Source organism: Ictidomys tridecemlineatus, chromosome 10, assembly GCF_052094955.1.
Source record: "Ictidomys tridecemlineatus isolate mIctTri1 chromosome 10, mIctTri1.hap1, whole genome shotgun sequence".
NCBI lineage: Eukaryota > Metazoa > Chordata > Mammalia > Rodentia > Sciuridae > Ictidomys > Ictidomys tridecemlineatus.
Genome location: NC_135486.1, coordinates 12,043,864 through 12,061,609, shown reverse-complemented (window position 1 = coordinate 12,061,609; position 17,746 = coordinate 12,043,864). Strand labels below are relative to the sequence as shown.

General features: G+C 33.3%; 1 protein-coding gene across 6 annotated transcripts in view; it reads right to left on the bottom strand.

The window, feature by feature from the left end:
• Nucleotides 1-17,746, bottom strand: part of Axdnd1 (axonemal dynein light chain domain containing 1) — an 88,607-nt gene that overhangs the window by 62,171 nt on the left and 8,690 nt on the right. For all 6 annotated transcript variants that reach the window (XR_005730910.2, XM_078022384.1, XM_078022386.1 and 3 more), the window contains 8 exons: nucleotides 15,901-16,021; nucleotides 15,059-15,144; nucleotides 13,064-13,120; nucleotides 12,400-12,502; nucleotides 8,970-9,091; nucleotides 6,098-6,238; nucleotides 5,226-5,330; nucleotides 58-178 (listed from right to left, as the gene is read on the bottom strand). Coding sequence is in view for 5 of the 6 variants with exons in the window: in XM_078022384.1 (XP_077878510.1) it covers nucleotides 58-178; nucleotides 5,226-5,330; nucleotides 6,098-6,238; nucleotides 8,970-9,091; nucleotides 12,400-12,502; nucleotides 13,064-13,120; nucleotides 15,059-15,144; nucleotides 15,901-16,021 (856 nt within the window). In the remaining variant the exon portion in view is untranslated. The remainder of the gene's footprint in view (nucleotides 1-57; nucleotides 179-5,225; nucleotides 5,331-6,097; nucleotides 6,239-8,969; nucleotides 9,092-12,399; nucleotides 12,503-13,063; nucleotides 13,121-15,058; nucleotides 15,145-15,900; nucleotides 16,022-17,746) is intronic.

Sequence of the window (17,746 nt, the reverse complement as noted above, 5' to 3'; positions counted from 1 at the left end):
AATTGAAAAATGAAACTTTAACCAATAAACTTTGAGCTGTGGATCCAGAGAACAAACCTTCAGGGCCAATTCATATGTAGCTGCGCTCCATATATCTCTTTCTTCCATTAAGTGTTTAATATCATTCTCCATCCTTCCTCTTTGTAATGTATATAAGTCATGGTATTCTTCTACAATTCTAAAAGAAAAATTAAGAAACAGCTATTTAGACATATTTTTTTAAAAGAGGACTATTATAAAATAGGCAATTTGTTCCTTTAAAATTTGTCACAATATGGTATAATTGATGATATTGATATCTACTGTATATACTATATAGAATGAAATAGAAGAAAATGTTTCGTTCATAAATCTTTTATCTATTCACTAAATTTTAACAATATGATATCCCAATTAATTATATATAACTATATATATATAGTTATATATAATGATAAATTAGAATACAAGTAACAGTAATATAGCAGTTTTATTGTTATGCTTCTTTGACCATAAATTTAGGCTTCTTTATTAAAGGCATAAATCCCAATAACTGTGAGCCTCTAAATTTTAAATTTTAGCCAAGTGTCATGGCACATGCCTGTAATTTCAGCAACTCGGGATGCTAAGGTAGGAGGGGGGCGAGTTCAAAGACAGCCTCAGCAACTTAGTAAGGCCCTGTCTCAATAAAAAAATAAATAAAAAGGGGGACTGGAGTTGTGGATCAGTGGTAGATCATTTGTCTAGTATGTGTGAGGCAACACATAAAAATAAAATAAAGGTCCATCAACAACTAAAATTAAAATTTTTTTTTATTTTAAATAAAATAAAAAGGGCTGGGAATGTGGCTCAGTAGTTAAATGTCCTTGGGTTCAATCCCTGGTACTAAATTAAATAAGTGATTAATTAATTTTAAATTATACATAATTAGTACAAGATTAAAAGAAATTCCTCCCAGCCCACCAAAGGCTTAAGTATAATTAAACAGCTCTTTGTTACTCATTATTTCTTCATGTCTACCAGAGCATATCTTTTCCTTCTAAGTTACACTGAAGCTTCTCTCAAAATTAAAAATTTCTGAAATTAAATGCAAACACAGAAGTTTTAAAGTGACAAATAGTATCTCACAAATCTTTAGAACACTTCCTCCTAAGGGATATTAACTCTTTTAAAGGCTCCTTCTATTTGGAAATTTCCATTTGTTCAAAATCAATAAGAAATACAAGCCGGGTAAGGTGGCAACGCCTGTAATCCCTGTGGCTCTGGTGGCTGAGGCAAGAGGATCGCAAGGTCAAAGCCAGCCTCAGCAAAAGCAAGGTGCTAAGCAACTCAGTGAGACCCTGTCTCTAATAAAATACAAAATAAGGCTGGGGATGTGGCTCAGTGGTCAGGTGCTCCTGAGTTCAATCCCGGATACCCTAAATAAATAAATAGGCTCACACAGGTGAATATACATGTAAAAATTCATTAAGTAATACCTTTAAGATTTGTGCACTTTAGTGTCTGAGAGTTAGAAAACAATTTTTAAAAAGGAATTAATGATCTTAATTCATAAGAGCAAAAGCAAAAAAATTCAGAAACAACCTCAATATCTAATAACAAAAGACAGAATGGCCAGATAAAATATGATTAAGTTCTATGATAAAAGCACTCTTGCAGCTGATACTTTGATACCTAGGAAACATTTCATTTTATGGCATAAAATTAAAAAATGATAAAAATTATATATTCAGTTTTATTTCATTTATTAAAAATGCATAGAAAAGAAAATAAACATTAATAACAGTTAACCTTAGAAGAAAATAATTATGGATATTCTTTATTTTATATTTATGTTTTATATTTATTTTTCAATTAAAAATCAGTTATGAGAAAAAAATATTTAAAAATTTCACATCGCACAAAAAGATAACCATCCCACTTTAGAACCAACATTTTTGTTTTAGAACCAATAGTGATAAAGAAAACAAAACTTCCTTATCCCTTTTCATCTCTTCCTTTCTGATTTGAGAAAGTGCTATTTTTTTTGTTTGACTTTTTTTTTTTTTTTGGTCTTATAATGCCCATTAGTTCAAGGCCAGGCTGAGCAACTTAGCAAGACCCCTGTCTCAAATGAAAAATAAAAGGGGCTGGAAATGTAGTTCAGTGTAAAGTTCCCCTTGGTTCAATCCTCAGTACAAAGGGAAAAAAAAAAGGAAGACAATGATTATGGAACAGTTATATAGGAAGATGTGAAGGATAAAACAACTACAGAAAACAATAGTATATACAAAAGTATAGACAATGAATAAGTTACCTCCTCTTATTCTAGTAAATAATTTGAATTGTTTTATTTATATACACACACACACACACACACACACACACACACACACATCTATATGGTATAAGAACACAGTTTTTAATTTAAATCTTATATACACTGGTATTTCTTTGTATTTAAAAAATAAATAAAACCATTCTTCAGTAAGTTTTTTTTTTTTTTAAAAGCCTAAGCACAGGCTAGATTAAAAGAGACATAAAGCAAAAATGCCATGTGTGGTCCTAGTTTGAATACTGGTTTAGACAACCCAACATAAAAGACATTTTGGAAACAAAAGGGAAATTTCAAATATGATCTAGGTAATCTATGAAAATGTATCAAATAGATAGGGATTCCTAACTGAAAAAGAAACTGGCCATAAAACAGTATATGCAAAACAGTTTTAGTATTAAAATATGTATACATGTAAGCACATGTATACTGAAGCAAATATCCACAATAATTTACATTAAGGTATTTATAGTAGTGGTAGTTGGTAGTGAGATTATGGTTTTATCTTCACTTTTGTTTGTATTTTTACATTACTTACAAGGCATATTTGTCACAACTGTTTTTTGTGGGGGTGGGAGGGTATTGGGGATTGAACTCAGGGACACTCAACAACTGAGCCACATCCCCAGCCCTATTTTGTATTTTATTTAGAGACAGGGTCTCACTGAGTTGTTTAGCGCCTAACCATTACTGAGGCTGGCTGTGAACTCGTGATCCTCCAGCTTCAGCCTCCCAAGCTGCTGGGATTACAGGCATGTGCCACTGCGCCCAGATTGTCACAACATTTTTAACCAACAAAAGATGTAATCAGATATGAAGTTACAGCCTATGGATCAAATCTTGCCTATCATTTGTATTTTTGAATAACCCACAAGTTAAGAGTTTTACAATTTAACTTTTTAAATTTTATTTTCCTTAATGTATATATTATATATGAGGGGAGAACTGGGGATTGAACCCAGGTGCACTATACCATGTTTTGTCCCCAGTGTTTTTTATCTCAAGACAGGGTCTCATTAAATTGCTGAGGTTGACCTTGAACTTCTAGGCCACCCACTTCAGCCTGAGTCCCTAGGATTACAAGCAACCACACCAGGTGGCTTTTCACACTTTTGGATGGTTAAAATAAGCAACAGAATATGGGTGCAAATTAAAATAAAAATAAAGTTTAATTAAAATTAAAATGGTTGGAGTCATAGCTCAGTAGTAGAGTGCCCCTGGGTTCAATCCTAGTACTGCCAAAAAAAAAAAGAAAAAGAAAAAGGGAAAAAAAACACATCTCACTATCTGACCCTTTTCAGAAAAAGTTTGCTAATCCCTGAAATAGCATAAAAACATTAAGACCTCAGTAGATTCATTACATCTAAAAAAAGAACTAGATTTACCACAGAACTAATTAGAAAAATGCAATAAAAAAACAAATACCTTTTCTTACCTAGTAGATTGATAAAAGATATTGACAAGAGAGAGCTCTCATATCCTGATACACTGGTACAACCACATGGTATAACTTTTGGCAACATCTAGCACAGCAAGGCTATGCACATCCTGTGACTCAGTAATCCCACTTGTAGGTTTACACCTCTCGAAAAGTCGCTCACAAAAAAGACGTTTATAAAGTGTACATTTCAACAATGCCTCGAAGAGATGCCATATGTAAACAACTTAGAATAGTGTCCGAAATGTCACTACATACGTTCAACAAATGCTAGAGATTATTATTTTATTAACTGAAAAATCAATTCATACTATTGAATGGATCCATAAATTATTAGTCATATGACTTAATATACACAGCAGTAAAAATAAATTTATTTATTCTGTATGAATCATAATGGACAAATCTCAAAACTGTAGTATTGGTTGGTAAAAGCAAATTTTACAAACATAAAATGACAATATATATTGGGTTTTAATATATAAAGATGTAGAAAACATAAAAACAGGAAAGTCACATAACTGCTGACTAGTAATTAATTCTGAAGAGTAAAGAAGGCTAATGGAGATAGCTCTTAAATTTTTAAAATATTTCTATAAAGGTTAATGGTTATAGCTCTTAAAATTTTTAAATATTTTGTTTCCTAAAAAGGTATGAAGTTGGGCATGGTGGTACACAGCTGTAATGCCACAGTGCAAGGCAAGAAGAACACAAGTTTGAAGCCAACCCTGGCAACTTAGCAAGACCCTGTTTCAAAACAACATATAAAAAATGCTGGGGATATACCTAGCTCAGGAAGAAAGCTACATCCCCAAACAAAAACAAACAAAAACAATATGGGGCAAGTATCATATGATAGTAAACATTTGAAAATTAGGATGGAGTGTGCATGAGTGTTTGTTATAATGCTTTACTTTTCTGAATGTCTGAACATTTCATAACTTATAAAATTTTACAAAAAGGGAAACAGAATAAAAATATATCGTACTGTCAGGGCACTGAGTAGGTGCCAAGCACCATTACAAGTGCTTTATTTATATTAATACCTTTAGTCCTCATAATAACCCCAAAAAGGTAGGTGATATTATAATCCCAATTTTATGGGCAAACTAAGACTCAGGAAAATAAAGCAACTTCCCCAAAGTTGCAAAGAAATAGTATGGTTCCAGAATTTGTGCTATGCACACTGCCTCTCTATACTTTCTACTAGAAAACCAAAAAGGAATAACCTTCAAATGTCATTCAACAAAATGATTAAGGCTAAAACAAACAATATGTCTACAAGAGAAAAATCACATTTTCTTCAGTTCAATCCCCAGAAAGGAAAAAAAAAAAAATCACATTTTCTTTCCACCTATTACCCAAATTCAGATAAAGTAAATTATATGTGTTTTGGGAATTTAAAAATTTAGCTAGCATTATATGTTATTTCAGAAGCTACAGAATCTTCTCCCTTTCCCCCTATATAATTTACATATACCTTAAGCAACTTACCTAGCATTCTTTTCAGCATCTAAAAGAGCTTGTGCTAAATCTTTGTGGGCTTTCTCTGCTTCCTCTGTTAATTTAATATCCTGTGCCCGAACCAGACACAGTTCCCTATCAAAATAAGGCAAAAAAAAAATTTCAAAATCACAGTTGGAAACTTCCACAAAGTTTCTATCCAGGAAATCAGGTATCTTCTTCTTGGTTATTGTGTGTATTGCCCTAGTTTTTCCATCCCATAACATCAAGAAATCTTCAGTTTACTGCTTTTCCAGCTGAGCTCTCTCATCTACTTGCAAATCAAGAAACCTAGTATGCATTCTGGATGGAATCTTGTGAGGTTTAGCAACTGACTCACATTGGCAGGAAAAGGCAGAAAGAAGATATAATGGGGTATCCCCTAAAGTAAAGTGGAGACAGATGCTGATGGACAAGGCCACCACTCTGCTCTACCCCACTCTCTGATCTGCCTATACTGTCCTCTTTATTCTTTCCACTAGTCATCTTGTTACCAGGTTAGATAATCATGAATCTTGATTGCTATATATTATTTATTCTCTTTAAAATTTGAACCTTAACATCCATAGTTATGGTAATGCTCTGTAAATCTGATTAAGATAAATATCTGTATCTTGGAAGAGAGAGCAAGAGTTTCTTCCCTATCAAATATGCGTAGATCTTAAATTCTGCATTAACCTGTGTGACTCATTTCTCTTCACTTACCCCTATTGCAATATCCAGTTCTTTCCATTTGCTTGCTAAACATGAAAGAAGACAAGAGTTTCCACCTTTATCCATTTATTCTCCATCAATATTTTTTACTCTTTAGACAAATGGCTCTAAACTTTTTTGTGTGTGTTTAGGATAATCACACTTTTTACCTGGTCAGTTCTTCAATAACATTCTTGAAATTATACAATTCTTCTAAAATGCGCTGGTCCATCATTCGCTGAGCTACCAAGTCTTTGTAGAAGTCAATCATCTCCTGGGCAATCTGGTCAAGCATTTGCACATACTTCTCTCTGAATGAGAAACAAGGGGAACACAATATCATGCAAAAGCAAAATGCAAACTTGGCAGAAGTGGCAGAAGCCCAAAGTGGCTCCAAAAATCCTAAAATGGCTCAAAGAAGCTGAAGAATGAGGAAAAGGAAGAGTGAGGCCCAACATACACTTAGCAGGGATCAGAATTCAGGACCCATAGAGTCCAAGAGTTCATTTCTCTTTTTTCACCCAATGATGGTAAAAAGCAGCCAGTGCTGGCCCAAAGTGGAAGAGGACTGGGTGTCGGTAGAGGGGGTAAAATGACAAAAGGAAAGAAAAAGGGAGCCAGAAAATATATGACAGAAAAAGTAAATAAAAGAAATAATAAACAGACATTCATAAAACATATGTGGGAAGAACAACAGGGAAAAAGAAAGGAATCTTGGCTGTATTTTCCCGCCATGTTCACACAAGTGAATGAATAATTGTGTAAAATTATAACCAGAGCCATAATTATTCGGAATATGATAACTGAAATGTAAAATAAAAATAAGGACCTATTTTTATTTCTCTTTCCAGATTATAAATGCTGTGGGGAAAGGAACTATCTCTTATATTTTTTATATTAGGATTGTTTGTTTGTTTTCATTTTCCATCCCTAGAGATTTGTATTCTTTTTGCAAGCCCAGTAATGCTTTGTGAAGTTTGCACCTATGGATAAAATTGTGTAAACAGTAGGGATTCTAGTGGTATTGAAATGGGAAGGACCTTCAGAGTGTCTAGTCCCTATATTACCAGGAGCAAATTTCCCTTTCAAACAGAGTACCTGATTTATGGAAGCTGGTTTTCTGCTGACAATGCTGAGAAACTCATCCAACAGAGTTCCTTGAATTTAGTGAGTTTTTTTAATAAGTAATCAAATTCATAAATAACAACACTTTCCTCAAACTAACTAAATGTAAAAATACACCTGTTTAAAAATAAACAAAGAACTTTAATTCAAAGAAGTCTTTTTTTCTTTTCTTTTTCTTTTTGCTTCTAAATAAAACCAAATGAGATATCTGGAAATCACCATAGATGATAAAGTATAAATACTATAACTTACTTCTACTGATAGTAAAAGTGATCTAGGTATTTTATCCTAAGCATGAAGTCTGATAACTGTAATATCTTTTAATTGAACTGGTCATTTAGACTAATCTCTCACCCACTGAAAGAAAGGATTATCTAGCCCTTATTTAAACACTTAAAGTAACAGAAAACTCATAAGTTCAATATAGAGCTCAAACATTGGAAAGTATCAATTTTAGGACTTCTGCTCCTGGTAATATAGGGACTAGACACTCTGAAGGTCCTTCCCATTCCAATACCACTAGATCCCCCACTGTTACACCATTATATCCATAGGCGCATACTTTACAAAGCATTACTGGGCCTGCCAAAAGAATACAAATCTCTAGGGATGGAAAATGAAAAGAACAAACAAGAAACGAGTGGTATGGGAGATAGTTGTGTTTCAGTAAGCAAACCCAGGATCAAAGTTGCCCCAGGAAGAATATCAACATTGGGATGCAGAGATAGGTCTCGGGCCCACTTCAAAATGGGAGACCAGGGCAAGCACAGGACTACCTCAGGAAGCCTGTGTCCCAGAGGGAGCAAATTCAGATTCTCTTTTCAGAAGGAGTCCCTGACTTATGCCCTGAGGATTCCACAGTTAAGATCTTCCCAGTATGAGCTTCACAATGAAGAATACTAATGTTAATTAATCATCATGAAAATGACAGAAAGCTGACCAACACTGTTTACACACGGTTAGTTGTGTAATTCTTTGCCCTGCTGCTTCTACCACTCTTGGCTTGTTTCTTAGATTGACAACTCAGACTTTAGTTGTCCCTATCCTCATTCTCATTTGGCACTTTGGGTTTTCCACGGTATTCTAACTACTTTATTGTATCTAATCTTAATGGCTTTCCTCTGAGTTTCTCAGTACTGTCAGATAGCAGAAAATCAGCTTCCATAAATCAGACAGTGAGCAGATTTATACCTCATTTAGAAGAAACCAATATTCAGAGAGATCTAATAATTTTCCTCTTGCCCCAGAGCAAGACAATATAGATATATATTATTCTTTCAATTTTTTGGAAAGTTCTACAGTTATAAGAATTATAGTAACAATAGTATTTGTCATCCTTGTTGCTAATAATTATATTTATTAAGGACCTACTTCAGCATTCTCATTTAAAAAACCTCACTGCATTCCTATGAAGTATCTCAATACTTGGTATAGCATAGGTACTCAATAAAAATTGTTGGCTTATGAATGAATAGATAGAAAAAATGAAAACTTTCACAGTAGCTATTATTTTCACTTACAAATGAGAAAACTAAGGCTCACACGTTTAACAAGATTTCACACCAACATGAAGAGTTAACTATAGAAAACATAATAAGGGGCTGGGATTGTGGCTCAGGGGTACAGTGCTTGCCTAGCATGTGCAAGGCCCTGGGTTCAATCCTCAGCACCACATAAAAATAAATAAAGATACTGTGTCCAAACAAAAAATAAATATTTTATAAAAATAATATAAAGATATTGTGTCTAACTACACTAAAAATAAATATTTTTTTAAAAGAAAATATAATAAAATGCAACTAGGTTCCTCATTATCAGTCCAATGGAGAAGTGTTTTTGTGGCTTTCTCAAAAGTAGATATAAACATAATTCTAATATGAAATCCAAAAGTTGGAACATTCCAATAATAGCTCTAACCTGATTTTGGACAGCAGTTCTCCTCTATCTGCACAGTCCACACTGACCTGCCGAATAAGTTCATGAAAGACTGTATTGTAAATTGTCTGCTCCTTCTTCAAAATATGTAGTAGCTGGTGCATCTGGCAGAAAATAAGCAAATTAATCAGCATTATCACAGTCTTACCAGAAAAAAAAAACATTTTAGGAGGTAAGTACTCTAAACATGAACAAATTTTAGTGACTCCTTGATTGACATGTTCACACACATTTACAAAAATGATGATTTTTAAAAACCTCTCTAATTGTGCATCTATTTGTGGTGCATAGAGGTCATCACAATATTACTTTTATGTGATACCTGCTAAAAATACAAAACATGAATCTAATCATGAGCGTATACATCAGACAAATCACAACTAAGAAACATTCTATAAGTTATTCTGTAGAATAAAGAAGCCTGTGCTCTTCAAAATACCAAGGTCAATAAATACAAAGAAAGGCTGAAGAATTGTTTCAAATTAAAGTTGTCTAAAAAGAGGCTGAGGTTGTGGCTCAGTGATAGAGCACTTGCCTAGCATATGTGAGGCACTGGGTTCAATTCTCAGCACCACATATAAGTTAACAAATAAATAAATGTCCATTAACAACTAAAAAAAAAGCTGTCTATAAAGGAATATGACAACAAAAAGCACTGTGTGGTCCTGGGATGTTAGACTAGGAGGGAAAGGTAGCTATAAAAGACATCATAGGGATTGGGTGTGGTGGCACACACCTAAATTCCCAGTGGTCAAGAGGCTGAGACAGGAGGATTGTGAGTTCAAAGCCAACTTTAGCAACGTAGTGAAGCCCTAAGCAACTTAGCAAGACCCTGTCTCTAAATAAAATATAAAAAAGGGCTCCAGATATAGCTCAGAGGTTAAGCACCCCTGAGTTCAATCCCCAGTACCCCCAAAAAAAGCCATTATAAGGACAATTGATTAAATATAAAATTTGAGCATGAACATCAGATAATTTTATAATATCTATGCTAAATTTCCTCATTTTTTTTGTTTTTTGGGTTTAAGTTCCTGTTTTATTTGTCCTAATTAGGTATACATGACAGTAGAATGCATTTTGATACATCATAAATTGAGTATAACTTCTCATTTGTCTGGTTGTACATGATGCAGAGTTACACAGGTCATATAATCATATATGCACATAGGTAATAATGTCTGATTCATTCTACTATGCTTCCTACCCTCATACCTTCTCTCCCCTTCCTTCATTCCCCTATGTCTAATTCAAAGTACTTCTATTCTTCCCTAGACCCCCACATTGTAAATTAGCATCTGCATATCAGAGAAAACATTCAGCCTTTGGTTCTTTGGGATTGGCTTATTTTGCTTAGCATAATATTCTCTAGTTCCATCCATTTATCAGCAAATGCCATAATTTAATTCTTCTTTAAGGCTGAGTTATATTTCATTGTGTGTATATATACCACAGTTTCTTTATCCATTCATCTGTTGAAGGTTACTTAGGTTGGTTCCATAGCTTAGCTATTGCAAATTGAGCTGCTATATAAACATTGATATGGCTGTGTCACTGAGTATGCTCATTTTAAGTCCTTTGGGTTAAATTTCTTGATTTTAATAACTAGATTATGGATATTTAAGAGAATATTCTTGTTAGTAGGAGTAAACACTGACATATTTAATGGTAAAGAGGTTTGATATCTTCAACTTACTCTAAAATGGTCAAGGAAAAAAACTGCATATATAGAGGAGAGAGAATGATAAAGCAAATAAGGTACAATGCAAACAACTGGATGGAGAATCTGGGTGCTATGCTTTCAATGTCTCCTTCAAGATTCATGCTAAAGTATAACTGCCATTGTGATAATTAAAAATGGGGTCTGTAGGCAGTGATTGGATTAATGCTATTGAGGAAGTGAGGTAGTTATCACAGGAATGGGCTCCTGATAAAAGAATGAATCAAATCGATTTCTTCTCTCTCTCTCTCTCTCTCTCTCTCTCTCCTGTGAGATCACTTGCCCCTCTACCTTCTACTATGGAATGACACTGCATAAAGACTCTCACCAGATGCTGGTGCCATGTTCTTAGACTTGCCAGTCTCCAGAACTGTGAGTCAAATAATCCACTAATGTTTATAAATCATCCAGATTGTGGTACTCTGTGATAACAGCAGAAAACAGACGAAGATGCCAGGTAAAGGCCACATCAGAGTGCCTTGTTTCAAATTCTATGCACGTAAAAATGTATAAAACAGAAAATAAATAGTCCAAAAAGTCTATATCTAAGACTGAGAGAGTTCTTTCATTAAATACAAATAAAAGTGACAAGTGGTAAAAACATATGTTTAATGGAACATAAAATAATGAGAGTCTTAAAAATAACAAATGCTGAGGAAATGCCAAGGAAGAATGAAAGGGGAACTCAGCCAAGATATGAAATCAAACTAAGTGTTCATCATGACTGAAAAGATAATATTGTATACATACACAATTGAAAATTACTCATTCATTAAAAAGAATGAAATTCTTGCAGTTAGAAGAAATGACTTCTAGAGCACAGTAGAGTTAACTATGATTGACAATTAATGCATATATCAAAATAGCCAGTAGAGAGGATATTAAATTTTCTCAGTAAAAGAAATTATAAATGTTGGAGGTGCTGATCTGATCACTGCACATTTTATACATATTTTGAAATATCACATTGCACCTACCCAATAAATATACATAATCATTATGCCAACTAAAAATAAAAATGAATAACTAACAAAGGTCTTAAAATCACTGATGCATTATGTTCAATGAAGTACAATAATAATAATACAGCCATGTTTTTGTTGCATAACAACATTTCCGTCAACAGCAAACCACATATATGAGGATGATCCCTAATGGAGCTGAAAAATTCCTCTCACCTTTTAATTTTAATTAATTTTCACTGCCCTTTTCTGTAATTAAATACATAAATACTAACCATAGTGTTGCAACTGCCCATGGTATTCAGTACAGTAACTTGCAGTAGTAATAGGATATGCCATATATCCTAGATGTGTAGTAGTCTAGGTTTGTGTATACAGATTTTTGTAAGTATACACTATGATACTGACACAGTGACAAAATTGCCTAACAATGTATTTCTCAGAGTATATCCCCATTATTAAGCAATATATAACTATACTAAAAAATAATCATATAGTGTTTACTATGTGCAAGTACTTTATAGTTATTATTTCATTTCATCTCACATTAACCCCCATGAGGTAGATACTATTATTAACTATGATTTACAAATTAGGAAACTAAGGCAAAAGGATATTAAATGATTTGCCCAAAGTCACCCACTAATAAATGGCAGAGTCAGTATTCCAGCCCAGGCATTCTGCTTCCAGAGTACATGCTCTACTTCTGGGTTACACTGATCTTTACAATTACCTTGGTTGGTCCTCTATATTCCTCATTTTCTACACCAGCCCTCTCCAACATAATATCCATCACATCATTCAGCTTGATCACTTCTACTCTTTTATTAGGTTTCCTAAAAGATTAAGGTGGTAGACTTACACAATTAGCATTACAAAAAGTCATCTCAAGTGACAAAAAGAATGTAAAACTTTTAATGAAAATGTATATATGATGTAATATTAATGGTGTTTTAAAGCATTAAACATACACCTGCTGATAGAGTAGGATATAAGTAATACAGTGAAAAATTAAAAATAAGAAAATTGCAAATAGCATGATCTTCTTTTTCTTAAAATAATTATCCCTTCAAAGATTCCATAGAACTATTGTGTAGGAATGATTAACATCGGTTACCTCACAAGATAGGAAAAGAAAAAGAACAAAGAAAGATAAACTAGCAAAATGGAGAAATACTAAATATTAAATGTAGAATATAAAAGAATTTTACAGTACTTAAATAAAGTTGATAAATTAACATAAATTGAAATATACAATTGGACATATAAAAATTGTTTATACAACAGAATTATAAGCAATTATTGTTATAATATTTTACTTAATAAAATACCAATAAAAAGAAATATATGTGTATCTAATTATTCTAAAAATACTTAAGAAAATAAATTATACTCACATGGATGGGAAGAGTAACAGCCTGTTTTCACTATCTGTCAGGAGAGTAGTATATTTGCTACAATTTAAAAAAATGAGTGAATGTTATTTTAAGAAAATATTTTGAGATGTAGCTCAGTGGTAGGGCATGAGCTTAGCATGCACAAGGCCCAGTACAGATAATACTCTGGCCTGTTTATCAATTAGCATACCTAATACCCAGAATCTTGGTTTCTAAGTATCATTCTCTACTAAAAGAAATCAGAATAAATCACATGATAAAATTAAAACCTAATGGAGCCAGGTACAGTGGCACACACATGTAATTCCAGCTACTCTGAGGCTGAGTCGGGAGGATCCAGAGTTCAAGACTAGCATGGGCAAATTAGCAACCTGTCTCAAAATAAAATATAAAAAAGAGCTGGAGCTTCAGTTCAGTGATAGAGCACCCCTGGGTTCTATCCCCAGTTCAAGAAAAATACTTCATGGAATTTAGAAGCTTGAAGGTGATGATAAAGGTCTGCCATTTGCAGACAAGATAATACCAAATATCTACAGACATCTACAAACTTAGATATAATGACATTTGTCATATTTGGAACATTTTAGTAAAGGAGATTTTATCACATTCCTTGATGTGTCAAAATTTGAAAATTTCAATTCAATAAAATTCAATAAAAGAAAAAAAAACATGTCTTTTTAGCTATTTCAAAGGTGAAAGGAGGGCCTGGGTTTTTAGCTCAGTGGTAAAGGGCTTACCTAACATGTGCAAGGACCTGGGTTCAATCCTCAGCACCACGAAAGAAAAAGAAAAAAGAAAAAAGGTAGAAGGCTGTCCTAAGAATATTGAAGTCAACAAATTTAACTTACTAAACAGGTTATAAACTGTTTAAGAAGCTATTATGAAACTAGAACCCATTTTTCCTGATGCCTGTGTTAAAAAACATACATTTAAAGTATGTGTGTATATGTAAAAGCAAAAAGAACAAAATATAAATACCCAATGAATCAGGATAAAGAGCATGTAGGAGTTCCTTGTCCTACTTTTGTAATTTTTTATCAGTTATCAGAATTATATAAAAAACAACAGAAAGTAACCCAAAAAGTGTATTCCACATAGTTGTACTTTCAAAATACTGTTCTTATAAGGAAATGCCATGTTATTATATAATATATAAGATCCAAAGAGTGACATCCTCTGAATGTTTTATTAAAAAAACCATAGTCCAAAGTTCTAGTTTTTTAAACTATAAAACAATTAAATGTTGCTTCAGAAAATAAAAGCAAGATCTCATTGTCAATCAGACAAACAGGAATCAATGACTGGTCTGCAGTCTGGAGCAAATCTCTTGAGTGTGCATTATGAAATCCTGACTTTTTTACTTTACTTTGTCTGCGTGGTCATTGATCATAACCATTCCTAAAGGACATGGTCAAGCATTCAAAACAAAAAAGCACTCAGAAAAAATCCCATTTTTATTTATTTTTATTGGTGCATTATAATTGTACATTATAAGATTCATTATGCTATATTCATACATGCACATAATTTGATCAATCTCATTCCCCAAAACCTTCCCTTTCCCTTCCTTCCTCCTTCCCCTGATCCATCTATTCTACTCATCTCCTTTCTAGTATCTTTATTATTATTACTATTATTATTATTTCAATCAATATATAACTTCATATATATGTATACACACACACACACATATATGGGATTTACTGTGGTCTAGTCATACACAGTGTGGTAGATTCATTCCCCAAAGTTCCATTTTTTAAAAAATTCAAAATTAAATGGCAGGAAAAGATAGAGAAGAGTTAATTACTAAAATACCAAACGTTTTTAAGTCTTTCTCATTAGTTGTGGCATCTTTCTTAAATTGCATTAAGGTGGCTAGCCCAAATATTTTCACACTACATGAACATGATGTACTGCTCTCAGGTTCTTCTGTGTGTGGGAAGGGGGAACAATGGTTGGGCACCTCAGATATTCAATACACAACATAATACTCACTCGTCATAACACTCCAAACCTGAAACTCCTGTACTTGACACGATATGAAATTCTTCAGGAATCAAAGTATCTGTTAATGTCTTTGGCTGAAAAGAAAAGAAAATGAAGACCATCTAAATAGATGAAAAAATTAAATTGCACAAATACTAATTTCTACCCCAAAGGTATACTATTTATTGAAATATTTTGACTAGAGAAATAACAATATTAGCAATGTGGGTCAATACAGATGACAAAAAAAAAATTAAGCAGAGCACATGTTAAAAATAACCATGAGTTAGAGAGCAACTTTAGTTCTAGTACAATCATCCCTTGATATGTGCAGGGGGTGGTCCAGACCCCCATACAGATGGAAAAAAATTGTTATACTGAATGGTTTAGGGAATAATGACAAGAAAAGGACTTATATTCAGCACAAAGACAATATTTTTTCGAATATTTCCTATCTGTGGTTTGTTGTATATGTAGGTGGGGAATCCTCAAGTGTAGAGGGCCAAATGCATTTAGAAATTCATTAACTCTTTTTTTATTTGATTCAGTAGGAAGCTTAAAATTCAATTTAGCAACATACCAAGGATAAAAATTCTACAAAATTACATGTAGATTTCTGTGAGGGGAAAACCTAGTCTCCCATACTTTTCTAGATTAAAGCAGATAACTGTGGTTTGAAAAATGGCTTAAACATCTTTAATCTTTTCCCACTAACTACCCTTTTAAAGATATAATTGGAAAGCTCTATGAAAACAAATATACAATGCAGTGTTATAGTGTCAGATTGCCTTATATTTGGGGAAAATTATTTTTAAAACAAAGGAGGAGAGATGACTTTTCAAATACTTTACCTTATGAGGCACCATGGCACCATCATGTGACTCTAATGAACGGTCCATACGTGGAGGACAAACTACATTCTCTCTAATCTCTCCTTTCACACGTTTTATGTCATACAGAAAAGAAATGTCCCTAAAAATGAGAAAATATAGAAAATACAGATATATAAAAATATATTTTAAAAAATAACTGTTCTTTCTAGCTAACTAAATACAGATGGTAAAGAGTTGTTATGCGGGGCTGGGGATGTGGCTCAGGCGGTGGCACGCTCGCCTGACATGCGTGCGGCCAGGGTTTGATCCTCAGCACCATACACAAACAAAGATGTTGAATCCGCCGAAAACTAAAAAATAAATATTAAAATTCTCTCTCTCTCTCTCTCTTTAAAAAAAAAGAGTTATTATGCTAAATTGTTTAGGGAATGATGACAAGAAAAAGCCTTACATATTCAGTATAGACACATATCTTACCAGTGAGTAAAATGTCATTTATGTCAGGAAAAACTGATCTCCTTACCTCAAACTCTCCTGAGGCACTAGGTACAAGTTGCCGTGCATTCTTCCTCTTTTCTATCTGATATTTCTCATTCTCATCACAAACTCTTTCTTTTCCTTCCAACTCAGGTTAAGATACTGTTTCTATGGTTATTCCTTCCACTTATGTACCTTCATTACATCTTTGCCCATACCCTCACAGCTCCTGTTCCACCAATCATAATTTCTGTGTATTTCCTACAATTTTAGTCTTTTCTCTAAAAATCTTTTTCTTGACCAGGCATTACCAGTCTGTGCATGACTGTTCTATATGGCTGACTGGCTATCTATCTATCTATCTCTTGCTTTCTATTAAATATCAAACTTCCTAAAATTTCCCTTCAATCTAATTCCTACCCAAACATCCCCCAAAACCATTCTCCAAAAAGCTGATGATACTTCCCACTGCCAAGTTAAATAATTTCTTATTAGTTATCTTCTACTACACTGTGGAATATTTTCTAGGACTGATCATCTCTGTTTAAAAACACTCTCCTCCTCAATTTCCTGTGGTACTAGATGCTCCTGGTTTATCCTTTCTACTTTCTTAAGACTTGTTTGTGCTCTCCTGATACTAAATGGAAGTACTCTACAAAGTTGCATCTTCATCCCTCTTACTCTTCTTTCCCCTATATTTTCTTCCTTGACAATATCATCAAATTTCACGTTATCATAGATGTTACCCTGTAGGCATAACTAAATCGTTCTTCCGTTCCTTCTTTTCCCCCTCTAGTATTCACTGTCAATTTACACCACCACTCTCTTCACCAAAATCTCAACATCTATAATCAATCCCTTCCCATCTTTTGTACCTAATATCCAATCTACTGCTACCACTTATTCTTTTTTCCCCCATGGTTTTATTGAGGTATAATTGAAGTACAATAATATGCATATTTGAAGTATGCAATTTGATCAGCTTTTGCATGTATGTAACCAAAACAATCAATACAAAAAAGCATTTCCATTACTTTTTCTAAAATTTGACATCATGCAGACTGTAATTTCTGCATGATTTATTACATCAGAAACCAATTACCTTAAGATATACAGAACCCCACCCCTATGCCAACTATTTCAAAATTAAATGGCACATTTATAAATATTTCTGAGGTCAAGGAATAAAGCACAAGGACAGTAAATAAGAAGTGCTTTGAACAAAGTGATAATAAAAACTTAAAATACCAGGATCTCTGGGATTAAACAGTACTCAGATTAACATTTATAACTTAAAGTATGAATCAAAGTGTGAAATATGATATATCAAGAACTATGTAATGTTTTGAACAACCAATAAAAAAAGAAAAAAAATAACTTAAAGTAC